The following is a 27,373-nucleotide window of genomic DNA, read 5'->3' as shown; positions in this document are numbered from 1 at the left end:
TACTAGGGGAAATTAGGAAATATTTTATATTTTCTTTTAACATAGGTCTACTGAGGAAGATCTCTTGCTGGCAGAAAAGTGATAAACGCAGAATTTCCTTTTTGGTTGAAACACCCTTTTAAGTCCTCCTTCTGGAAGAGAAGTTGACAGAATTATGTTTAGAGTATTCACAGAACTACCAGAAGAAAATATCTGCCAAGTAGTTTACGCACATAATTAAACAATTATTTTTAAATCTACACAGATTTAGAAGATTGGCTAAAGAAGCTTACTGCTACCTAATGCCAAATTTGGAAGTGTATGTATGTATTATGGCAGTGCCCTCCTCACTTCATTTAAAAAAAAAAAGTATTATTTTTAGAAAGCACACAAAAGGGCTCATCTAGAATAACTCAGACCAGAAATTGAACTGTGCGGTATTGGTGAAATACTTCAATATAAAAGACATCAGCCTTGTAGGTAATTCTGTGAAGGGTAGGTATTAGTAATTTAAGGAGAAACTGCAATTAATTCCCGATTCAACAAAAGATGTTTTTAATCATAGGCAAACTGACAGCTATTCATTAAACATTTGACCAAAGTGCAGCTTGCCTCCCATCAAATGTCACCTCCTGACCATACAAAAAAAGGCCCCCCCACCAAAAAAAAAGTATTTTCAAATAGCAACAGTTCTGCAAGATATTCAGCTCCCATCAGTACTTTTAAAATACAGTAATAATTACACGTAACATACAAAATGGAAAATTTACTCAAAATATATCTGTTTCCAAATGTAAAGCCATATTGAAGGTACATAAAATAAAGGAAGCATATAAGCTATCCCTTCATTTAAGCTGCATATTGATCTTCTTCATATAGTATAAAAAAATAACAAACCCTGTTTACTCTCCGTTAGCCAGTTTGTGGTAAATTATGCCAGGCAAGCACCACAGAAACTACTATGCTGTCTCCAGGCAGGGTCAGCTGAAGTCCAGCAGGGAGTAATATTTCAGAACTAATTCATTTGAATGCCTGAAACAGACACCCTAGAGTTTCTGGTACAAGCATAGCTAATTAACTTGGCTAAAATATAGACGCAGTGTCACTATTTTGAGATCCACACTAAGTCCACATTCTGGAGCTGTGTGGTGCTCAACACAGCAGCTACCCTTGGAACTAGAAGCTGTGCACAGCAGTGGGAGGAAGCCAAGCTGACCATAGGGATCCAGCTCAGGTAGAGAAGCAGAATTATCTGGGCTTTTCCTCAGTCCACTTTTATTTAGAAAGTGGACAGCTGACAGAGGTAGCAGAGAAAAGAATACATTTCTTATTGCATCTATACCTTACATGACTTGAATTTATTTGTGGTTTGGGACTAAAATACCAATCTTTCTTGGATATTAATAGATAATCAATATAAAATAAAGATATGCATTAGAAGGAAAGGTGTAAGCAATGTATGGAGTCTGTTTTGCCCTGTCACAAGATGCCAGCTCTCTTGGGTGTGCTGACTAAATAAACTGGAACTGCTAGCAGCTCTGAATTCCAAATACTCAACGTCTTTCTACCATGCCCTTTGATTTTGGCTCAGCACAGCAGCTTCTTCTGCAAAGCCAGAAAGAGCAGCAAAAAGCCAAGATACATTATCCATATTTATGTTTTCCAGCATTGGTCTTGCTCCAGATATAAAAGCGTCCCATGCAAATTTTTATTTCCAGAACAAACCGCAACTTCTCCAGCATTTCCAGAAACAGAACGTTACTGTTCTGCAAGGTCAACACCACAGAAAGTTCAGTTTTAAATTACAGCACAGCACCCAGCAGGATTTTCAGAAGAGCCTCCACCTTTAATTCATACTGACCAGGCTCTTTTGTGAGGCTTTATTCCCATTAGGTGCTTAAATAAGTTTATCTACCAGTCTTACAAAGTTCAGAATAAGCAAAAAATGTAAAAACAGGTATTTCTGAACACGCAATGTCTTTAAAAATATAATAGCATTAGAAATTTTGTTCTGTTGATTTTTTTATTCCACAATTCCCAGAAACACCTTTTTCTTTAATTATAATTGGCACAGGAGATTTCAGAGGAAATGGCTTTACTTTTAAGAAAACTGGAGGAAGATATTTGAAAACTGGGCTTAAAATAGAAAGCTAGTTCCAATTTTTAATGGGGAAATGCAATCCATACTGCTGTTCAGTAATTCAAGTTACCCAATGCTTTTTAAAGGCGTTCAAGGCAATTGCTCATGTTGGTGTCCTTCATTTCAGACTAATCTTTAAACTGAAAATACACAAGATAATGCCCGCCCCCCCCAAAGTACTTTTGTTTCCTGTGAGAATACATTTTATGCATTGCACGGCCAGTTCTGTTCTCTGAAAGAGTAAAAAGTGAAAGCACTGTGGGGTCAGTGGAAGAGTAGCTAGGCACATGATAATAACACACTTCTCAATAGACAGCTAACCATCTAGTACAGCTGTTCTAAGAAAATCATCTAAAGGCAGTTCCACCCTATTGGGATGTAAATCTGAGGTACACAAGCAAATACAAAAAACAATCAGGATCTGTGCAAGAATCCAGGTATCAGCTAATCAAAGCATTCCAAAAAATACTTCAGCAACCATCTATAAAGTATGACCACAGCATTACAGCAGAAAGCTCGTTTGGATATCAATAACAACAAAATTGCACAGATAAGTATCTATAAAACTATGAATGTGAAATATTTCTCAGGTTTATGTGAATCGTAGCTCTATTGTCCTACTTCACTCACAACTGAATGCTTTAAACAGTTTGCCTCTGTGTGTGTGTATGTGTGTGGAAATCAACGTGCTTAGCTGTGAATAGCCCACCATTTACTTATATTTTCAATTTTGTCTCAAAATATCATATAATCTAATCACATTGTACAAAGCCACACACTCTGTGTCCTAACCCCATTATTCAATTAAATTGACTGCACACCCCAGCCAACGAGCTCTCCTAGCAGTGAGATCGCTGGAGCTCCTCTGCCAAAAAAGCTGCAGGATTGTGAGAACTTTGCCAGGAACTGATCTCTTTGTACAGCAGGTGACAAGTATGTGGTGGAGGTAATACATTTGAGCCAGAGGGCCGTTTCTTCTCTGGATATTTGTCCAACACCCAATCCCTCTACATCATGATTTTTGCCTCAGAAACATCATCTTTGAAGGAGTTATGTTTACAGTCCTTGCATTAAAAAATTAATTGTAATAGGACTTTCAGTGCTACAGCCATACAGCTACCTAAACATAAAATACTTTAATGGGCATATCATCTAGAATCAGAAATCAAACTAAATTCAAAGAGAAATAAGATTTCACGGAGAAATTTCACAGAGAAATAAGATATACAAACCTGGCCATCTGAATCGAAAGCTAAGCAGGCAACTCCATGTGTATGTGCATCCTTAAGAACAGACACAGTCTGTACACGGTAGGAATCCCAGATGCAAATGTAAGGGTCCTTCCCAACCTGCCCTGTAGCTACTAAAGTTTTATCCGGGTGAACTGCAAGGCTGAAATAGAACACAGTTGGTTATAATTACACTTTCTGGATCAGTAAAGTAGTATAAAATGTAAAAATCAGATTTAAAAGTAATATTTTTTTTAATTCTCAAAAACTATGAGCTCCTTTTGATTTATTGAAATGATCACACCGACTGTCTTCAAAACACAGTTTATCCCATTATTTACCTAATATGTTTTACGTAGACCAACATGACTAGTGCTGAATACAATTTATCACATAATAATATTTTAACTAGAAAACTTAAGGAAAACATAACCAGAATTTTTTTTAATACTTTTGACTGATAAGCTGAATGAACACACAGGCTTTTATCTTAGTCTTTCATAGCTTTATGAAGTCAGTGGATCATTTTGTACAATTTATTCCCCTTTCACACATCAGCTCAAATATTCTGAAATATGGACCAGTGGCTGTTTAATGAATATTTTTCACTATGCAAAACACATGCAAGAAATGCTCTTATCTTTACATGTTTAAAGGTAGTAGCCTCAGAAGAGACAGAGAAATAAATTGTTTCTCCTACATTTGAAGAACAATGATCTGTATTTTAAGATCTACTTGAAGTTACTGCTGTCTACGGAGAGATAAAATTTACTGTAACCATTAGTTTACCTCATTTTCTCTAACAACCAATTAGAAACAGTACTTTGCACAAGAACTTTCACATCAAGCACTATTTCCACTACTTAAATCCAAGAAAGGTGCCAATGTTTCAGAAACTGTTTCCTGGTTTTCAGCGATTAACTCTACTACCACCATTCAGAAGACTTGTTTTGGCCAACTCTTTCTTATACATTTATTAAACATATTAAACACTCAACTTTTTTATTCTGTGTAGTATTTGTACAGAGATCTGTTACTGCAAGCTGCACTCTAATGCTGGCTCTATTAGCAGAAGCAAACTAGGTTTCTGTTCACAATCTCTCATACATGAAAATCTCCACCAGGCAGCCCACACTATCCTCTCTCGCCCCTGCCTAAGTATGAACACTAGTATTGACTTCCATTTTGTTGTGTTGGGAGCATTTCTCTTAGATTACATACATTTTCTGGAACCGAGCAGTAGCATCATTTTAAAAAAAATAAATTCCATTTTGCTCATCACACATACCAGATTTTCACTGTAACACAAAAGACGAAAGGCCACCAATTAGCAAACCTCATTGCACATTAACATGAGGAATGCAGGCTATCAGTAGTGACACAGTACCAGAAGCTGTTGTTTGCAATTATTCTGACCTATTATGAAGCTACTCTTCAACCCTTGAGGTATTCTCTTTGCCAAAACCCAGAGGATCTAGTTTGAAAAAATCTAACTTGGGGATTTTATTAATAAAAAACCCTCCCTAAAGTAATATGAATACAAAGACAGTTTTACACTATTATCCAGGAAACAAATTTGAACAATGTCTGAGTACGTGAGCTACAGATGGAATAAGGAAAAATATCCTATTAATAAACTGACATTCAACAGATTGCTTAGGGAAGCTGAATATGTCTTCTATCCCAGGAGTAGATAATTCTAATTATTAAGAAGAATTCATCAAAAAAGTTAAGGAAGTGTCACAAACATAGGTACTCAGTTTTTCATGTTAAAGAACAATTCATGCAAAAAGAACAATTTCAGCACAATGCCCAGTAAAATTGTCTTATCTGCTCCTGCACTTGTGCATTCCTCCTTTCCTTTATAGGATTGGATTCTACATTACAACTGCGTGTCAACTAGTTCACCTCAATTCTAAACCTATAAGGGGAATAAAGGATGACTCCACCATACTTAAGCTGTGATACCTATAATTAAGTCAGAATACTTTCCCTCAATGCTAAGAACCAGATGGAAAAGATTAATTGGGCTCATCTATCGTACTGCTAGAACAGAACTGCAGCTTAATTACATCTACCACTGTTTTGCACAGTTCAGTTTTCACATACTAGAACTTCCTATTTTATGTTTTGTATTTCCATTCCAGGATATAACGTTAAAAACAAGAACACATTTCCTACAACGTAAATACACCTGTACTTAATGTATCTGTTATTTCTTTTATCGTTTTTGATGCATGAAGTCAACTAGTGGGGGAACTAAAATTAGGAACTAATATCAATTTTTGGCACCTAAATAAGAAGTCTGATTTTTCAGAACCGCTAAGGACATTCATCTCTTGCTAACAGCCTTTACAATGCACTATAACTGCCTACGTTCAGTCTGGCTGTTAGATAACCAAGCATTTATTTTTGGCAGACAGAACAGTGGGTTACAGAGTAAGGAAAAGGAGTCCAATTTCAAGAACAAATCTTGGTGATGATTTGAAACCCGTATATGATTTAAGTATCTGTTGTGTGTTAAAATATAAAAAGTATATGTACACCTATAAAATATATCCTGCTGCATGGGTCACTTCCTGTCTTCGGACTGTAAGATTTCCTGCTGGCACAGGTTTTGTGACCTTCCCTGACTTTTAAAATGAATATGAACTTCAATGCTTGTGTTTTGAACTGTTAGGTGCATTTATTCAACCTTTCTAAGCAAACATCCTATCCTGTATCTATACCATTTATAACGATACCACATCACCATTTGTGCCACGGGAAGATACTGAAATACTATGGTATTAGTGCAGTATGAACAGATTATTAGAATAGATTAAGCATTTAAACAACATAAATTTATGATATAGAAAAATATTATTAGGGAATTACTTCCTGTTCCTCCCAACAGGAAGATCATCTAGAAACAAAAGTATTTATCATGCAACCAGACATTCTTCTGCAAGTCACAGGCAACAGGTCTGCAGATTAGCTGTTCAAGATGCATTATTGTACAACAGAGCTGTTCGACTAAACTGAATGGCTGGACCACTGAAGACTTAACACCTCTGAGTAAGCTATGAATTTCTTCACTCCCACACCCCCTACCACACAATGGTACCTCCCCGTGCCTGTACTCCCTTGCTTGCTCATCCGCTAGCGTCTGCCCAGTCTTCTCAGGGTATGTACATTTGCAGACCTGTTCTCAGCTTAGAGAATACCTAACAGTTCCAGTAACCAATAACAAAAATAAATAAAATGGGAAAATAAAATCAAGACTTACACCTTAAAATCAGCATTTCTCTTAAATGTAATTCGCGTAGTTCTTGTGCTTTTCCCATAAGCAAACCACAAATTACACTAGCAAAGGGTTTACTATCAATGAGCATTGAGAGAAGGGTTGCTCCAAGGGGAAAGAAGCAGAAAACCAAGGGCAGCCTTGCTGACCAGGATGTAGTCCCACAAGCTCTAAGCAGGAAGGGCAGAAGAAATTTCACAAGAAACTTTGTCCCTGCTTTCCAGGTTTGTGGGAAAAGGAAGCGGATGCTCTCTTGCTAAAGAGTTGGGGTGGAAACAAGAGAGGATAAAAGTAGCAGCAGTTGCTGCTGGCACTGCTCGCTGGTAGTGGCAGCCACTTCCCCATAGACTCGACCCTCTCTCTGTGGCAACAGTTAACAGGAGCAGATGCACATGTAAAGTAAGAAGCAGAGATAACTGCTTTGGAAATGTATGTTCCCTTCCTTCCACGGAAGGTTAAAGCAAGCAAGGGGATTCCTGGCAGTCTGCTCTTCTGGGCAGCTGAATGCTTTTGTGTATTCATAAAGCTAACTGTGAATACCAAAGCCACTCTGATATGTTTGCAAAAAATGTCTTTTAAGTACCTTGATAGGCACTTCTCTTAAGCCAACAATCCATTTAAGATGAACCAATAAACTTTAGGTAATATTTTAACATTACACTTCATTAATAAAAAGCTCTGTTAGGAAGAAGAGATTTCAGGGAACATTTCCTTTTCCTTCCCGTCCAAGATCAACAATCATGAATCCAGCATCCAAGGCTGGAACCCTGTTAATTTAGGATAATTAAAGATGCCAGTCGTGTTCCAGCAGGGTCTGATGAAATGCTTTATAAAAGTCATTAGTGGATCCATCTGGTCTGGGGGCCCTGCCAGATGGTAAACTCTTACTACCTCCGCAATTTCTGTTGCAATAACATTCCGCTCCAAGATTTTCTTTCTCTTTTATAACCACATGAGAACTTCAAGGCACTGAAAGTATTTGTTTCTTGTCTATAAGTCTTTTTTCTGCAACAGGTTCTATACGCTTATGTATATATAATACAGATTTAAAGTTTAAAACAGACAGAGCTAAGTAGAAAAGTTTAGATATGGAATGCAAGCTACTTCAAATAGTTGAATATTACATTGAATATTAAATTGTAATTTCCGTATTTAATTTGTTCCCAAACTGTGGATACAACAACTTTTGCTTCATAAAGCACACAGTCAAGGAACCAGAGGATTACAGATGGTAGAAAGAATAGATGACTGGGAAGAACAAAAAAGGGATGAGGGAACAGATGACGGTTGAGGAAGAGAAGTTTCAAGGAGATAAGAGAAGGCTCAGGGTGGATTTAATGACAGTCTTCCAGAACATCAAAAGCAGTTACAGGGAAGGCGGAGTACCCTTTTCACAAGGATGCACGGTGAGACGACAAAAGGTAAGAGACACAAGTTGCTTCATGGGAAATTCTGTCTGGATACAAGAAAAGCATTCTTCGCCACAAGAAGAATTGAAGATTGGAATAGTTTGCCCAGAGAAGTGGCACAATCTCCCCCATTGGAACAGATTCAAGACTTACTTGGCTTGACAGGACCCTGGATAACCTAATCTAAGGCTGTGCTCTCAAGAGAAAGGTGGTCTGGATGATCTCCAGAGGCCCCTTCCAAACTAAACTTTTCTATGATTCCAAATTTTGAGTGTGTAATTTTTCATGGTTTGTTTTGTATTAATGAATGTTGTATTAAATTGAATCTTTTTGTAACCATCCTATTAACTATCCTTTGGTGAGCATAAATCAAGCAAATACACTTTTCATACAAACTAAACCTAGGTTTCCAGAATGCCCCACTTGACAAACAAGAACTGCTTTTTGAAAGGGGAAGCAAACCCCTGGAGTTCTGGATCCAGTCAATGCAGACTGTCATTGACAATCACCGCGTTAGATGGACTTGTATCCATCTCTTGACAATGCAAGATGTCATTCCCAGTGCTAGGGCTGTTGTGCACCCTAAAGCTGCGCGCCAATTTGATGCTGTTCTAAAATAACTCTAGATAGTTAGAAACAGATAAATTATTCCCTACTTCAAATCCATCCTGTTTTAAATTTGGGATAACTTTCATGTTTAGACAAACATTTACAGAATTATGCCGTTTTATGTAACACAGTGCTATACAATGATAATGAAGACTTGGGGAGAAATGTGAGGTAAATTTAAAATCAAATTCCATAGCAATTTAGATACTGTCTGTATATGTTAATTTTCTTCAGAAATTAATGAAAGAATTCATGCTTTCTTGCTCAAAACCTGCTACAAACCCTACTGTTTTGCAGAACAAACATAGCAGTCTTTCCTCAGAATTTAGGCCAAACTTGTAGCAAAGTACTCGGGGCACTGACTGCACTGTGCTTGAATGACGGACAGATAAATAACACAACTATGATTTTCTTTTCTCTGCAGCAAAAAAATATCTCTGAAGAAAGAATATTTCCAAGAAGCTCCAAGCTTGCCCCTTAACAGGCCATTACGTGCCAGTAGGTATTTTCTACTTTGCTGCCTCCTTCAGCTCCGCCACTTAGTTCTCAGTGCAGAAAGAGTGACACTTTCAAGATCCTGAGAGACCAGCAGGCATGTCTGAAGACCAGGGAACTTTTCAGCTACATTTCACTGCTCATGCGGTGCTAAGGACAGAGCTGTCTTCACATGTCAGCAAAGAACACAAACGCTCTTTCAGGAATTCCTCATTTCACAGAACAAAATTAATTTCTTTCCTCAGCTGTTGGGGCCAAAGGGAAGACTGTAATGCACTGTACAGACAGAGCGTATTACGAGCAAAGTAAGGCAAGACGCAGCCTGATCCCCATTTCTGAATAGAACACAAAACATAACGAAGCCTAATGAAAAGGAGCAACGGAATAAAGATCAGCAGTTAAATGGAAGCAAATGTGGGGGCCTGCAGGAGCAAGGGAACAAGAGAAAGGAAAGGGGAGTGAGGAAAAGGGAAGTGGAACAAGGCAAGAACAAAGCAACCTGCACAAACCCCACTAGATCATGCTGTAAAAACAAAAAGGAGTGTTGACAAGAAAACTCCAGGAATTTGACAGGCTTATTCTGAATATCATCTCCTCCCAGATTACTTCTGAAACATAAACACCACAACTATTATTTGAGGAAAATCAGTCTCTTAATAATGAAAGTGATGGCTACTCATGCACATACACAGCTCCCAAATTTTGCTCTTCCAGTGCAAGGCAGTGACCCCCACATGCAGTAAAGAGCTGGCGGGCAGACCACACACCAGGATAACCAATTATATCTGGCACGTTCCACAGTGCAGGTGACAGGCTATGCGAGTGCGCTGCAGGTCTCACTGCCAGAACAGACAACAGTGACCTGGTAGCTCTGATGCACACACAGACCGTGTGTGTATAACACAGTTAATGCACACACCCATACAAATGAATTACTTTTTACACATGTGAACATATAGCTGTAATAACACTTTCAAATTTACAAAATATTGCCACACACTTGTTGCAAACAACTCAAGTACAGAACATGTTTGTCCTGAAAAAATAAGAATATAAATATTGATGGAAACACCACTGGGTAAGGGCAATGACAAAATCTTAGTTTACTGGCTTGATTTTCATTCGGTAATATCTTGCTTTTATATATATATATATCACAGAACAGCATATGGCTACAGAAATATGTTTTTAAGATCATCTGGCAAGTAAGGCACTTTTTAGGTCTACGTTCTTACTAACTATTCCACTGCTTGCTTTTCCCTTCCATCTTCCCTGTGTAGGAAGAAGAGTGATACAGCTAGAGGTTCGAGCACTTATTTGTCATTCTGCACTGGCTTCCTACCTAGAACAAGTCATTACAGGCTAACTTTCTCAGCAGCAATTTCTGAATTTGGTGGCCTGCCTCAGACAGCTACCATCTGTTTGTCAGAGGAAGTAAACACCTACAGTTCTGAATGAAGTCAATGCAGACTGTGATTGAAAATCACTGGTTTAGGCTTGGTGCTCACAACTGGTCTTGGTCACAAACTGAGTCTTAAGTTTAATCATTTATGAGGTGGATGTTCGGCTCAGCTGGCCTTGATGCAGGTCTTTGAAGCACACACAGTAATAGCTGTCGTTATGCTAAAGTATAATAGTTGTTGTTATGCTAAAGTATACTTACAGTGTCCTGGAAATGCAAGGGGCATTTTGACAAGGATTTTATTTCTATTTTCCAGAACTCACTTCGGGGGGGAGCAGAATGGTGACAAAAGCATGCAAAGTTATAACCATTCCTGCCACTCTAAAATTACTCCTCTTTGTCTTTGGGGAAATTACTGCTGAGCTGCTCCCTGTGCCAGTGTTTCTTATTCAAGCCTACGGAGTTATTCCACCACATTTCAATAACATTTGTTCAGCTGCTCAGTGCTTATTAGAAGTCTTGACAGATCAGGCCCAAAAGGCTGTGTAAGCAACCTAGCAGAACATGGAATTTGTGATTGCGCTGCAGAGCTACAGAAGGGTCACAGTGTCAGTCCAGATTTAAAGACTAAATTGCTTTTCATCAAATGATTAAGATTTCCCCAACAACAGAAGGGAAAAGAAGCAAGAGAAAACAAACTCTTTAAAATGTAATGTTTTGAGCAGAACTATTCTGCGCTGTAATTAAGGCCAGCTCCAATTTACACTCATGCACCTGTACACAGACGAAAATTGGGCAGGTTCAATAAAAGGGAATGGCACTGCAGCACAGTGGTTCCTCATCACACACGGCTGCAGTAACACAAAGGTCACACGGTTCTCTAAGGACATATTTTTCTCATGCATATTTACTTCACATATATCTCATGTATGTTCTGCAACTCTAAGCTTCTGCCAGTGAAAAGTAGTCCTAGATTTTATCCAACGCCCATTTAGTGACATTGAAAGCTAAGTATAAACAACAGTTGATGTCTTCATGTGGTTTTTGAGCAACAAGTGATCAGAAAAATAGACAGTATTTCATATTAGCTGCACTGCACCAAACAGAACCCACTGTGCAATTCTGAAATTAAACTACCATATAGCAGTTTTCCCCTTCAGCTTTCACTGAGTGCACAGAGTTTCCATTTGAGTCCAATCATATTTGCATTCACAATGCTGATTGCAGCATGCTGCAACATGTGAAAATAACCCCCAAAATGACACAACTATGACATTCCCAGAACTTTTCATATGTAGCATGGTGTGAGTATTTTTTCAAGAAAGACCTAAAGCTATAAAGCTATACTGGAAAGAGAGGGCCTTGGCCCATGCTGAGAGAAGTATGGAGATACTGCTAAACAAACATGAGCTGGAAAAAGTTGCATTGATGTGCGAGGTTTAGCCAGAACAGCTATAGTACTTTTTCTGGTCTGAAATAAAACTTACTGGGGTTTTTGGTTGGTTTTTTTTTTTTGGTGTAGAAACAGAGCAGGAAACTACCAAAGCCATAAATTAGAAAGGAGAGGGAATAGGCTTTTCAGATACCTGAAGAATTTCTGGATAACCTCTTCCTGCATGGCCTCATTCTTTGCTCTGCTTGAAAATTATAGGCATGTAAGTCTGAAAATCATAGCAATCACTAAAAAATGGTGACAAGACTGTAAAGGCTTTGGCCAAAGAATGAGTAAATAAATACCCAAGACAGATATATGTGGCACTTCTTGACTTAAGCATTGTGATTTGACAAAATCAGTAAGACAGAGCTGAATCAAATCAATTGTAAAGAAAAACATGCTACAATTGGAGACCAAAAATGGAGGGTCAGGAGAGAGGGAAGACTTTCAGTTCAGCATTTCATTTGCCCCCTACCCTATTTTGTTCAATTTTTATGACAGTTAAATGGACAATGTATAATGTTTTGCAATAAAATGCATAGTAAAACATCAAGTAGATATTTGGTCTATGATGTTGAGATAAAAACAGTAACATAAATGATATCAGGTTAACTCAATGATTTTTCAATACATGAAAAACTAATTACACACAGCTGTAAATTTAGTATTGCTCAACAGAAACTAGAAAAAGTTTCATGTTCATCTGGTATAAAGAATTTTAAAGCCACTCTGAACACTGTGATTGAAAATGCAATTTACACATCAGATAAAATTTTTAAGTTAAGAAATCACAGCCACTGTCACATGCTGTAGCCTCCTTTATTTCCTGTGTTCACCCTATTTCAGTCTGACTGTGTTGAAATACCAGATTCAAAGTGCAGTCAAAACAGATGACATGAACTGTGCACTGCTACTAGTAATCAAACTCCTTATTTTTCTGATTTCATCACACTCTAGGGCTGAAACAACTGGACTGAACGGAGCTGTGCCTTTTCTCCCAAATGCAGACATGTGACCATAATGCAGGCAAAAGGTTAAGCCAGCAGCTCTAAAACTGGTGGTCACAATGAACAGCAAATATCTGTGTGATAATTAATTGCCCACAGAATGATGATGTCAATCAAGTTGTACTAGTGCTGCTGCAGATGGGTCCTATTCCTGACAGCACTGCTGAAGGTATTCCTTCCAGAGGCTAATTCAGTAATTAACTGCTTTGGGATTTCCTGGGTCTACTCTATTTTTTGTATAGCTAACAACCGGCAGTGAATATAGGTGTTAAGTATGCAGATCACCCAAGACACAATCCAAGTCAAAATGTTTGCAGAAACACCTGAGAAAAAGGAGAGAGGAAACAGAAAGAAAATCATGGAAAAAGGACAGATAAATAGATATAGCTAACAAAAGGAGGAATCAAGATGGACTTACAAAATCAATAAAATATAGAAGACTATATAAAAACTAAAAATATAAAATATATTGAAATTAAATATAAATATATAATACATAAAATATAAAAATATGTAACAGACTATAAAAATATTAAAATCTTTTTTAAAGGATATAAAAATAAATAGAAAAAGCCCAGAGAACAACAGTCAAGGAGAAATAGGAAATACTGTTGAGACCACAGAAAAAAACAGCCAGTGTCATAACTTTTCTGGATCACTCCCACTTTAATTTTAAGAGATTTCATCTCATCATCCCATCTCACCCTGAGCATTCACATCTATGACAATCTGTATGATCTGACAAAACTCATAGGCTCCTGCTAAAAAAATCACATGGGATAACAATATTGTTTGTATAGGTTTGCCTTTAACTGATAAGCAGAACTGGGAAACTGTTCTTACCTGAAGAACGATGAACGCATGGTGTTACAGATGCATCCTGCTTAGGCATTCTTCTAACAATAACGCTGTCATACAACATTTTGAGTTTAAGCACTTTAATGGAAAGAAGTAGAGAACAGCAAGAGCTTGATTCAATAATATATCAAACGAATGCACGCAGAGCTGCATTCAGTCAGTCAGAAGCAGATGATGATTCTTTTTACACAGAATGTCTACAGATGTCTACAGAAATGATAAATGTGATGACACTAAACGTGGCTGGAGAAAAAAGATTAATTTTTAGGTGCCATGAACTATGGGGAGTTTTCAGTGCTACTAAGAATGGATTTTCTTCCTTTGAACACTGCCAGCTGACGTTTCTTGGCCTTGCATTTCTGTGAGATGGTAAGACTAGAAATTTTGTTACTTTTCAAAAATATAGGACTGTACTCTGGATCATCAGATCACAGTGAGGGAGATAAAAAATTTTCCTGTGGTGGAGATTAGATTTAAGTTTACTTTTGTACTTTCTGAATGACAACTATCCATATTCTGCAGCCAGTTATCCCTCCATAAGCTAAGCGACCTCTAGGTATAATGAAGAGCAGAATCTTGCACAGTACACAGGAACTGGAAGTATCTACATTAGCCAACTGCTGCAAAAAGCAGCTAATCTTTGTTGATCATGCTGTAGTAGAAACTTCTGTTTTTTCAAGTTCAGCAGGTGAAGTAGAGGTGAAAGACACAGCTGAGAAAAATGTGTGCTTAACTGCTTTAGAAAATCCTCACAGGACACAATATAAAGACATTAGAAAAAGCTAAAATTCAAGTCCACATAAATTTGATATCACAGAATTCATTCTACAGTCAAGGTCTTTTCCCCACTGGAATCTCTAGCACCTGAGACACAGACATTACACACTAAGCATAGTTAAGGTGTTCACTTTGCCAGGTGGAGGTTTTCCGATGTCTAGGTAAAGCAAGATAATTTTGAAGTCTTACACTGAAATAAAAACCTTATTAATCAAAAGTAATCAAAGGATACAATTTCAACAGAAATCTGGCTCATAGCACTGCCTGCAGTAATCGAAAATGTTTCCAAAGCTCAGTTGCTCAAACTGAAGCATGGTATGTGTTTTGCTTCACCTGTGAAAATATGCCTACATATGGCCAACTCACATGTCTTAGAAAATCACCATCAAGACATCTATTTGCTAGTGGAATTCTCTGAAGATCTCGGACACAGGCACCAAGACTTCAGCTGTGATTGCTCCATCTCTGACTGTTACACTAGATGCAGGAACTGGGAACAGGGAGACTGGAGGTGAAAATGTCTTAAGATGTTAAGAGTTCTTTAATCTAGCAGCAACAGAAATCTGTGGGACTACCAAGGTCCATTTCTTCTCAGAAACTGGAAGTGAACTCAAAATTTCTCCGGCTCCACATTACAGCTGCCAACTAGATGGAAGTTTACTAGCAAAGGGTTTATCTCACCTCCTTCTAGCTGTTCATCACAGAGAGGCACTGTGAAGGTTAAAGGACTGTGAAAGCCTATGTAAAAGATAACAAAACAGATGTACAGTTAGCTTAGTGCCTCCCTCTTCATCACAGTAATAAAGGAAGCAGCCTTTCTTCCTGAAGGCAGTACATATAAATATATCCACTACAAACAAGGGCAGATACCAAATATATCTGTAAAGTTATTTCTTCACAAACTGTAGGTAAATGGTGATTTTATTTAGGCCATATAACCTGTGGCCTTTGTCAATCTGAGAACTGTAACTCAAAGTATTTCAATAAACTGACATTTTTCCAAATTTACTTAAAAGTCAGATTCTGCCAAGTTTTTCTTAGTTATATTTTCGGCTACTGGCTAACAGAAACAAACCTAACACTGACATATGTCACTGAGACCTACATTTCCTATTAAAACAACTAAAAATACCGTAAGAATTAGATAAACACATTAAAGCCCTTAAAAATCTTGCTTCACTCAACATGTACAAACATTGATTTTATCTTTACAGAAATCACTAAGATAGTATGAAAATATTACCCTTTGCCATAGCAGTGTAAAACCCAAAACTATGTGATTTAAACAAATTTATCTCACACCTGTATCTGGTGAAAGACAGAAATTCACTTATGTCATTTTTAAAACTGAACTGTATAGAAAAATTATAATCAGGAAGGTAGGTTTCTTTTAATTTTCTTATGTCTTTCCTGATTCATTGATCATTTTTATGTGTTAGAATAATTCTATGATGCTTAATATTCAAATAAACTTTGTATGGTTACTAAAAAAAATTTTAATTATTCCACTTCTAATTTGTTTTTAACCCTTAGTATTTTCTTTTGATAGTATTATTTCCTTTAAGTCATTTACTGCCATGTTATGTAAGTACTTTTCATGCTTTTCTAAAAAAAGAGAGAAACCAAGGAGAAAAAGTAAATGGCTTTACTAGTTACTCAGTACGTCAAGTTCACTGTAGACAGGTGGTCCATACAAAAGCAGACTGCCTGAGGAGCTAGAAAGTCCATTAGAAAGTCAATTATATTATTCCATCAACCCACTGTCTAACCAAGGAAAAGAAAGAAGCAGCTTCAGCTGTAAATGTTTATACTAATTACACAAATCAAAGTAAAATCTTTCTTTGCTATTGCCTTTTGGAATCCCACAGAAGACTGTATAAGCTCTAACAATGTTTTTTGTTTTCCAGGGTAATGTGGGCATGAGCAGTGCTTTCAGATGAGACACTGCAGTTCAGCAGGTCTAGAAAAACAAATTACTTCTTAGACTTCTATGATATAAAAGTTTATCCTTGAGATTATAATTCCAAAAATCAGGAGTTAATACTAACATAAACATAGTATTTTAACGATATTCAGGAAGAACATGTGATAACTGTTTGAAAGCATATCAGGACTATGTCTATGTGCATAATAACATATATACAACATAAAGAGTATGCACACGCAAGTCACTATGCAGTCTGTATCTAAGAAAGCCCATTGTACGTAGTCTGGGTACTGTATAAAAGACATCCCTTGTCTCTGCCACCGAGATTCACCAGCTCCTCTGCTACAGATGACAGCAGAATCTACTTCTCCCAAATGTCTCTGACCTAACACAGGGAGGCACCATAAATTAGTATTGCTAAAAGCAATAGAGATGATGGGTAAGAAAGTTCAAAAAGCCTCAAGCTGTCTACCTTAATGACAATTAAAATTCTCTAAATTCTTATATCATGTGGACAGCCTCATACTTTACCAGAACAAATCAAAGAACTGAATGAGAGTGACTAGTACCTCTTCTCAAGAAACAAAGCAAATGTATTATTTGGCACTGGATTCATAAATGCAGAATTCCATAAAGGAGAAGGATATACCAGGTATAAGTTGTCTTAATACATCCCAAGCTTCATATGCAACTCTAGAAAAACTATATACAGATTTCATTCTTCATTAGCTTCAGAACAGAAACGTATGACAGCAAATACAACTTCTACAAGTGAAATAAATCGAAAAGCTGTTTTACCAATAACTGTTTATACAATCATAACTTTTTACATGCATATTAAAATTTAATTTAAGATTTTAATACAATAAATCCACCTAATTCAAATTACTGCATCTACAGGGTCTACGGGATATATCATAGATACAGCATACTCAGGGTATAGCTTTCAAAATGTTGTGTGGCAAAACAGCTTCTGAGCTGATTTGGGTATTCATGTGTTGTGTTCTCAGTATAGGCAAATAGATCAAATGGGAAGCAGATGTATTTTAAGCAATGGTACATTGGAGGAATTCCCAGATTTGCCACTGAAAGAATAATAAAACTAAGGATAAGTTTGCCCTTTTTGAGTTCCGTGCTAGTGGTACCTAAGCTAGCTAGTTTAAAATATCTCCAGGAACATTATACTCTGCAGTACTAATATACTTGCAGTTCAGCCAAAAATACAGCCATGAATATTTTCTGATTACATTTGTATTTTTGAAAGCAAAAGATTAATACATCTGACTGATGTGTGACACATTATCCACATTCTTCTCTTTCTGGCAAAAATATCAGACTAGTTGAGAAACAACTAGATTTTTAATATGTTAATTTGTTCAATGCATTTTGCATAAATTTGATTTCATTTTTGTATTATGCAGGCAGCTAGAATAAGTAAAAAAAGATCTGTAATCAACTCAGAATTAAAAAAAAATTGTAAGCCAAAGTTTTATTTCATATTCATGATTAAAATATTAAAATTATATACTTTGGGTTTTATGATCTCATAGCAAAGTCATAAATATATTTAGAAACATTTGCATTTTTACTTTGGAAATGAGCTTCACAACCTGACTGGAACACACCTTTTAAAAAAAAAAAAAGTTTCGTGTCTTTTTTTTCACATGGCATTAGATAAATATATATTTTTTTATTTAATTAAAAAATGACTGAAATGATTGTATTTAAGTCTAATAATACTAAAATTATCCTATTTGGCTGAAAATATGGCTCACTGGACCTTTTTTTAAAACAAATTTTAAACTATACATGATGGCCTAACAACATAAAAACAAGGAGGTGCTCCACATTTAAGATAAAGATTCGAAACTAAAAGCAAAAAACAGACGAGCAATAGCACTATGTATCAAATGCTGATACATGAGATTCTGCTAAGCAGATCCCTGAAAAGGCCCAAGTCTGCTCTCCTGAAATCTGGGTTTGTGATCTTGCTTAATTTCCTCACTGCTGTCTTTCAGGATCCTGAATACCTTGGTGGTTGCTGCAGCCAAGTCTGCTCCTGACTGTGACATCCCTGACCAGTTCTTGTTTGTAAATATGAGGTCCAACAGGATGTCACCCCTTGTTGGTTTCTTGACCACAACAAAATAAATCTGTAATTTGGTTATATTATAAGCATCAAGAACAAACCTAAATAACCCTTCTGGTGCAGTTCAACAATATTAAACAAAAAAACCCAAACCTGAAGATTGCCATACATTTTTCCAACAATTCCTCATTTAAAAACCATCATCATATCTATATAGTAGGCTTAGAAAGAGGCCCCTTTTAAGTTTTCGTTTAATCTCTTTACAGATAATGCACGCATTTGAGTCACAGTTCCTCCTAGCCAGATGGAAATAGCTTGTTACATACAAAGATAATCTCTTTTAGGTTTCATTTGAGTATTTTGAAAACAATCCTCAAAAGAAACAAGGTCCCTTCTTCAGGAGAAACACTTCTATTGATGAACAAGGTAAACATGTCACTAGTTTCTGGTGCACAACTGAATGTAAGCAACATACACTGAAACTGCAAGAGACTACGGACATGCACAGAAAATAAAAATATTAACGAACAGGGAATATGTGCCATTATTTCTGTGTTTTACACTAGCCTGGATAGCTTGGACAGAACGGTTCAGCCACTGAAGTGTGGGAGAGATTAATAGCAAAAGTTTCTGCAGCACTCTTCTGGGAAAGCCATCCTTCCTGGAAATCTGCATAACAGTACTGCAGGCAATTTTCAGGGATACATGCAATTGTGTTATGTTTGTATGAGGGCAAAGAAGAGAAAAAGATTACACTTTGATGGGCTTTATTTTACTTACTTCTACAAATGCGAAAATATCTAGATGTGTAGCACAATCCTGAGAGCTTCTACAAGTGACCAAGTTTTAATTGTCAGTTCTGTACCCAACCTGGCTTGTTGTACCTCCAGGACCTCTAGTACTGCGGCCTGATGGAAGTCTGCTACCACCCTAGCATTCCACCAAGAAAGGGTCTTCAATAGCAATTTCCTGATTTATTATTCAGAGCTGGATATTTAATCGCCAAGCCCTCAGCATAAACCGTGTTAATAGCTATGTCTATACTAGCAAATAAACCACTGCCAGAACATGGATTCAGCACTGACCCGCTGCGATCTGTGTCACTGAAACTGCAGCAGTTTTGGCCCATGGCATTTAGTGCTTTCCCATACAATGCCTGAACAAGGTTTGGAAGAAAAAACGTGGCACGGACATTTCCTGTGATCTGGTTGCTGTCACCTCTTTTGAGGAAGCAAACCAGGCTAGTGTGTGGATGCAAGCTGTACCATGCTATTTGTTCTCAAGGCTGGAGAACCAAACGCCTCATCTCTTTTTTACAAGCGGTCAGCTGCCCCTTGACCCAACAGCACTCTCTTGTGTTAGAAAAATTACAAACAACAGAACCTCATTTTAGAGAAAGAAACAGATCCTGATTTACACAGCTAAGAGTTAACTCTCACAGATCTGGTGAAACAATGCAGATTTGTAACAAATTATTGTTTACCCAAGGGGTATCGTCTTATGTTGACTAGAAGGAACTATAACATAAATATTTAGATTAACACAGAAGAGTGAAAATAGATACTGTTTTCTTTTTTTTTTTTTTAAAAAAAAAGGATGTAATCTTGCAAGCTGAACAGAACTAAAAGAAAACACAGCAAGGAAACTTTCCACATACTTGTCAAAGAATGTCTCTGAGTTAGTGTAGAGAAGAGAGACCTTTAGCCAGCCTTTAGGGAGGTGACTTCGGTCATCAGTCAAAGCAGATTGTTGCAGCTGCGTGGGAGTTTAATTGATAACTATGAAGTCATCTCCCTAAAGGCTAGCCAGAAGCACTCATTTTTATTCACTGTCACAAAGTGTTATTCACAAAGTTAAGCTTTCTTTTTACAACAATGTAAGAAGTATAATAAATTTGAGAAAAAAAGGGAAAAAATATTAAATCAAGGGAAGCATACTTTAAAATATAAATGAAGACTAATCAAGAAAAATAAAGATTACATATCTAACAAGAAAATTATGTTCAAAACTTATGATATGCTGGCAAGTTTTTCTATGAACTAAATATGTCAGGGCTTTTTTACTGGTTTCTGAAACAGCTGATCAAAGACACATGCTAAAATTTTCAAAATAAGATTGGTAAAATATGTTGGCATATTGTATGAACAATTGAGTCTGGGAAGTCCCACACCCGTGAGCAATCCAAGAACAAAACAGGAGAGAGACAAATGTACTTTAGTTACAGTTCCATCGACGCTATTCTACATGGGGTGGTGGATGCCAAGGGAAACAGGAAACTTGTTCTACCTAACTGACTCAATGGAGACAGAAGAAACACTGAAGTACAACATGTTAGAACGAGTATGGTAACATTCCCACAGGAATAATCAGTACAGAAGATAACTGGAAATGGCACGTGAAACACCATTATCTGTCTTCAGAAAGAAATGAAGAGCTAAAAATCCCCATCATCTTCTGAGCAGAATGTAATCGCTTAGGCTCTTGCCTTAAAATTATGTTGAAATAGAGTGAAGCTCTTCTATCTGTGATTTAGAGAGTATGTATGCTATTACCAATAAACTAGATTTGGACACGTCATTGTAAAAGCCAGTAGATCAATCCACAAAGAACTAATATGGTTGTGACTGTCACTTTTTTTGGTGCCTATCACTTTTTTTTTTTTTTTTAATTTCTATCACATACCACAACCAAAAAACCCCCTCCTGTCACACTGCAGGAGCTTATTTTTTACTGGTAACGTTTCCTAGGAGCCTAAAATTCTGTCACAACTCAGAAAAGTCTCAGATTTGCCAGTATTGAACATCTCTATTTAGTTCCAACTGCTTAAAAATTCCAGGTTGAAGTCCAGTACACTCCTGAATTGAATGAAGGGACAGCATCACTACTACCACCAGGACAGAAGTGTCTAGAAGTTAAAGGAGTAATCTGGGGCAGCCACAATCAGTATGATTTCATTGTCAAGAGTTCTAACACTATTGATCTGAAATTATGGTGAAATGGACTTTTTGGAAAGCTGAAGGGAAGCTCATTCCCTAATTTGTTGCTGTATGAACACACATCTTTCTGGGAGAGACATATTCCTGTTTAGCCAGGGGTAACTCATAATTACATAGACTGTGGCCATGATCAGCTCAGTTGTCCATAAATCCAAAGCACAGATGATGCTGTAACATGGAAGAAAGGTGTGGGGCTTTTTGTAATATTGAACGTTTATGTAAAAGATTTAGTCAACAATTCATTTGAAAAGCAAATATGTATATTTTACATATTTATGTATTATATAAATCTACATAATTATATAATCATTCCACATATATATATATATACACACACACACTACAGATATTTGTGTGTGCATATACATATTAAAAAATACTTAAAAACCAGAACGCAATCCTGACAAAAGATTGAGGGGGATCGGTACACAGAAACTATAGTGCAAGTGATGGTAATCTGTGACAACTGCAGAAAATGCTCCATTTCAAGGGGGTGAGGCTGATTAAATAGTTGTATCTGTTAGGGAGGAAGAAGGCAAAAAAAAAAATATCTGTGCAGAGCACTTAACTGTCACCATGTATAAAGTAATTCATAACAAACTAAATGATGAGGTAAAAGAACATTTAGCTCTAGGCAGTAGGGCATCTCATAGATTCAAAATGAAAAATAATGGATACCACAGGGAAAGCGTGAAATGCAATACACTATGAACAGAGCACATTCAGAATACTTCCATCAAATAACTATTCAATACAGCAAGAAACACAGCACTTTCTAAAGAGCTGTCTTATTTAACAGCAGTGTACTCATATTTGATTTCATCTGTCCTCTATTGAAAAACAAAATACCATGGTTACTCCTAATTTAAATTATTTTATGACCCATCACCAGGTCTAACATTTAACTGAAATATAATTGTAAAATTATACTGATGTAGACACAAGTGTCAAAACGTTCCTTGCTCAGATAAATGGACACTGTTTTCTCAGCTCTCTTACAGAAAAATTGTATCTCACATGATGCCAACTTGCAGAGAAAAATAGTATCTGTTCAGGTTGAAAATATTCTTAGATAGGCATTTACAAAAATAAACAGCTGTCACCCATCTTCTAGGTAGATCTAAGATCTCCTTACATGACTAGTCACACTCAAGTATTCACCAGATTTTGTAAAGTAAATCTCTTACCCAAAATCTAGTATGCTGATTTCACTTGTTTTGAACTTGGTTTAACCAGTGTACTCTAAGAACAGCAGAGATCACATGCAGATAGAGTCAGTGCGATCATTGCTAGCAAACAGAGGAAGAGCCATATAACATAGACAGCTAAACAGAAGTATTTACACACACCAGGACTTCCACCATCTCTAGCAGTTGTTATGTTTATCACTGTCACACTCTAATTTGAATGACATTTCAGGCTGATGATTTAAAAGAGAAGAGCTTCACCATCAATATTAAAATCATGCAATTAAGAGCTAAGTTCAGTGTCAATTGAACTACAGAAATTTTTATTGAAAGTTTCAGCAGAGTTACATTAGTAAACCATAAAGATTTTTGGTTTGAAAAAGGGTAAAGATTTTTAGATTACTTGTGTTAGTACTTTACAGTTAAAGATCTACATCCTAGTTTCCATCATAGCATACAAATAACTCCTGGAAATTCAAGTATTTTCTAGAAATTGAAGACTAATTTACTTCCAAACTTTTAAAATGATCCATCTGTGTTAACAGAGCAATTCATATGTTGGCACATAGGGTGGTGCCCACAGAGCCATCACAATAGCTGAAAAGCAAATTACATCTGTGGCAACTCTACAGAATGGTAAGAGAAGTATCCAAAAAACGAAGAGGGAGTTTGGAAATTTAGCATGTTCTTTGAATCAGGTAACTTCTCTTCTGTGCTGGCTACAAAATGGATAGTTGGGAAAAAAAGTATGAAGGGAAATCACTCAGTACCTCTATTTAAGGTTATTTTAGGCAACAAACTTGGTAGAGGTTTGAATTGCCTGACTGGAAACAGTCCTTTGACAACCAAATAAACTTGGGCTCCTGACTCAAGTAGCACCTAAGCTAAATAACTGAAAGAAACTACATAAATACTTGACACGCTCTTCAAAGCCCTCAGGCTACACGCACTATCTCACTTGATACTGACTTATCTTGAGTTAAGTAGTGTTGGCAGGATTGCTTTGATTTGTTATAAAATGCAAATACAGTAAGTTTCAAATAAAAAGTAATGCCATGTAGTTAATTTAGGCTTTACATACGTAGATAAAATTTTCAATATTAAATATCTGAGGAACCAGGGTATCACTGGAAGTGTTCACTAACCTCCATGTTCTGGTGAATGACTGATCATACATTTTGAAGATATACACAAACCACTTCAGCTTATTTTTTCTTCAGTAGGAGCAGCTACATTAGGGACCCTCATAATACAAGACACCCTATTATTCAGAACACATGCATCTTTTTATACAATATACAGTTACTAATTATCCATATAGTTATTAATTTTATCTGTGTCTTATTGGATGTGCAGCCAGCCACAGATACAAATATGAAAGAGCAGGTATTGTAAAGTTATTACACTACCAAAATCCATTAAGTGCTGTATTTGACAGAGATTACAGTTATCCAAAGAACACCTTTTAAATTATTATTATTCTTTTTCGAGTCTGGTACTAGGAGTTAAAAAGTCATAATATTTGTTTGGGGTTTTTTTTTACATAAGCACTATGACTCATTCTCTTGCCTATTATTGTTTCTCTTGACTTCTTAGCAAACTATTCAAAGCAGAGATTCTGAATCTGGAGTTCTGCTTTCTGTGAAATCTCAGAGAGCAGACCTCATCAGAGACCTTTTTGCTGTATTTTTGGTTCAGGGCTGCAGGGGAGACTAAATAGTTTCATGCAATTATGTAGCTGCCTGGCAGCATGTAGTTTCAGGCAGTTATAATCCGGTTTACTGCTTGTCATTTTCTAATACTCTGTTTTTTCTCTAGCTTATGGCATCATGGATGTTACAGCGGTTTTTGCCTTCTACATTACAGTAGGAGAGACAGCAGGCTTCATGCCACAACTGTCAGGCTCATCTGAAGAACTAAATTCATCTTCCTCTTCATATCCTTATTTTCTATTTACTTCTGCCTCTGTAGACAAAGCATTACACTCTCCCCTTACACGGAGAAAGTGGGTTTTGCTAATAACTCATATGATACTCAGAAGCTAAAACTGAACAGACTATTTGAGCATGAACCCAATTTAGGATTAAAGGAATGCAGTTTCAATAAAACAAGCTAATCAACTGCATTCAGTTTGGCTTAGCAGACATCCAGATTTAACCATATGATGGCAGACCGCCAGGTGTGTGAAATAACAATGGACTTAATTGTGGGCAGACAAAGAAACAGGTCTTCATTACTGATTTAAGATACTAGTTAGAGCTAGTTCAGAGCTTTGAAAAATACAAGCTCTTAAAGATTTCATGTGTCCTTCTATACAGTTCAGATATCTACTTACTCTTCTGTCCTCTTACAGGTTTCCTGAGCAAAACAACCTCTCTTAATCAAGGAATTTTGAGAATTAAACTGCATCCATGCTAGTTACCTATTGCAAAAAGATATATCATACCTGATTCTTCAGTATAAGCCTAAGCAAAAAAATACAGTGGACTCTCCAAAAACATATCCCATTCCTGGCATTTATTGTTAATGTGAGCCACGCATTTTCTGTATAATTATATTATTATTTATAATTTCTCCAGTAATTCATTAATCTATACTGCAATAAAAAAAATTGAAAATACACACTGACATTGTTAGTTTGGTGCAAGAGTTGAAAACTGTAGGAGGCTGTTGCCTTACGTGCTTTTGAAGTTCTACTATTCTAGAATTCTTCTCTACATCTGCAGAGCAGGCAATAAAACAATAGGTCATATTTTGCTAAAAGCCTTTAAAGGTACCAACATTTATCAACTTCTGTATTTTCTTGCTACATGAAGAGAGGAATTATTTTCTATAGCTTCTATTATAATGATACTGCTGGCTGCTTGTAACAACTCCTTATTGCCCCCTTCCTAGCTGTGTAATACAGTGGTGATGCCTTGGAGGTGAGTAGCCAAGAACTGGTAGGAGACTAGCATAGCTAGCGCCATGCACTCCACTCACTCTGCAAACATAACTAAAATGATACGATATTCTTTCATGCTGTATTTTATTTCTCTCTCGAAGAAATTAATCTCCTTACAAGGAGAGAAGCAATATAACTTAGAAATCTGAAAATCTGATAGAAACCTAGAGAAAAGTAAACGTGAAAACAAAACAAAAAATGCAAATGCCTCAAAACCTCAAAACTAAGTTCTTAGCTCAGTTCTATCTCAAAGAAATCACTTTATATCTATTCCTTAAGATAGTAATTATTGATAAAACTGCACTTCTTTTTGATAGAACTATTTGCGTTTTGCCAGAGAAGACCTGAATTTATGAAAAGTAATTTTAAAAAGGATATAAGAAAACTTAAAAGGATAAAAGAATAATTTTTAAAAGGCAGTAAGTAATTTTAGGCTGCCATACAGACTAGGACATCACTCATACAAGAAATGTTTTAGTATCAAAAGTGATTTTGTTGGCAATTCATCATCATCTAAAATATAATTAATTGAAGCAGTATGGTACAAGAGCAGCTAAGAAGCTTGCAATCTATAAGCTATAGGAATACCAGAATAGTCCAAAACCTGTATACTAGTGATATAAGGCTGTGATATAAAGTGAATAGGGATACAAATATGCTGCTCAATTAAACAGAATGCAACTGTGGTATTTCAGTGCCTCTACCCCTTCCAATAATTAAAATCTCCCTTTTGGTTGGCTGGGCAAAATTCCAGACACAGCCCGATACATTTTGGTCACAGCAAAAAATAAAACCCCACATGTTTTCATCGTATTCGATCTTTGGATAGAATTTGAGGGATTTAATTAAATGCAAATTTCATTAAAATGCTAGTATCTGGAGTTCATCATCTCCAAATTCTTTAACACCCCAGGTTTTTTTAGAACAATGTTTACACTCTGTGTGTGTGCACATGCATGCATGCTTTATTACTGTCTTTTAATCTTGTCTTTCCCTTTACAGGGATTTATGATGCAGATCCCTGAACATTTTCTCATCTTAGCTCTATTTCTGAATTATTAATTTCACTGAACCAGAAATATGACCATGCAGGGAAATTAAAAAAAAACAAAACCAACTACCACTTAGCCAAATGAACTCAGGATTACTATCCTTAGTTTAGAAAGGTGTATGTACATTTTAAAGATGTAATGATATTTACCTTTGCAAGGAATGAAGTACGTTCACTGATCCATTGTATAAGCTTAAATTAGAGGCTATGGAGGATATTGGATGGATTAATCTAGTTATCAACATTCAATGGCTATAGTTATATAGTGGATTAAACTCTTCCCGTTTTTCATCTATTTCTCAAAACACATTTCACAGCAGAAATGTAAAAGCTTTCACCCTTTTAGCTGGATCCAAAGTAATGGTTTACGACCATTAATAAATGCATACATCTTACACACTAGTTGTCCTCACTAGTCACAGGTTACAAAATAATATATTTTTAAATGTGGCAATTACAGAGAAATCAGCTTTTCCAGACCTCTATCACCAGAAGAAGTCTAGTCTAAAATACTTTGCAGCTACTGCCTCCGTCTCAAACATCAGCTTTCACTGTC

General features: G+C 36.5%; 1 protein-coding gene across 6 annotated transcripts in view; it reads right to left on the bottom strand.

Annotated features, from left to right (window-relative positions):
• EML6 (EMAP like 6) overlaps positions 1-27,373 on the bottom strand; it is a 120,227-nt gene that overhangs the window by 80,500 nt on the left and 12,354 nt on the right. For all 6 annotated transcript variants that reach the window (XM_037404992.1, XM_037404990.1, XM_037404986.1 and 3 more), the window contains exon 2: positions 3,352-3,511. In XM_037404992.1, the coding sequence (XP_037260889.1) occupies positions 3,352-3,511 (160 nt within the window). The remainder of the gene's footprint in view (positions 1-3,351; positions 3,512-27,373) is intronic.

Source organism: Falco rusticolus, chromosome 12 (assembly GCF_015220075.1).
Source record: "Falco rusticolus isolate bFalRus1 chromosome 12, bFalRus1.pri, whole genome shotgun sequence".
Classification (NCBI taxonomy): Eukaryota; Metazoa; Chordata; class Aves; order Falconiformes; family Falconidae; genus Falco; species Falco rusticolus.
Note: the sequence above shows the minus strand (reverse complement) of the source record. Positions and strands in the feature narration are given on the sequence as shown.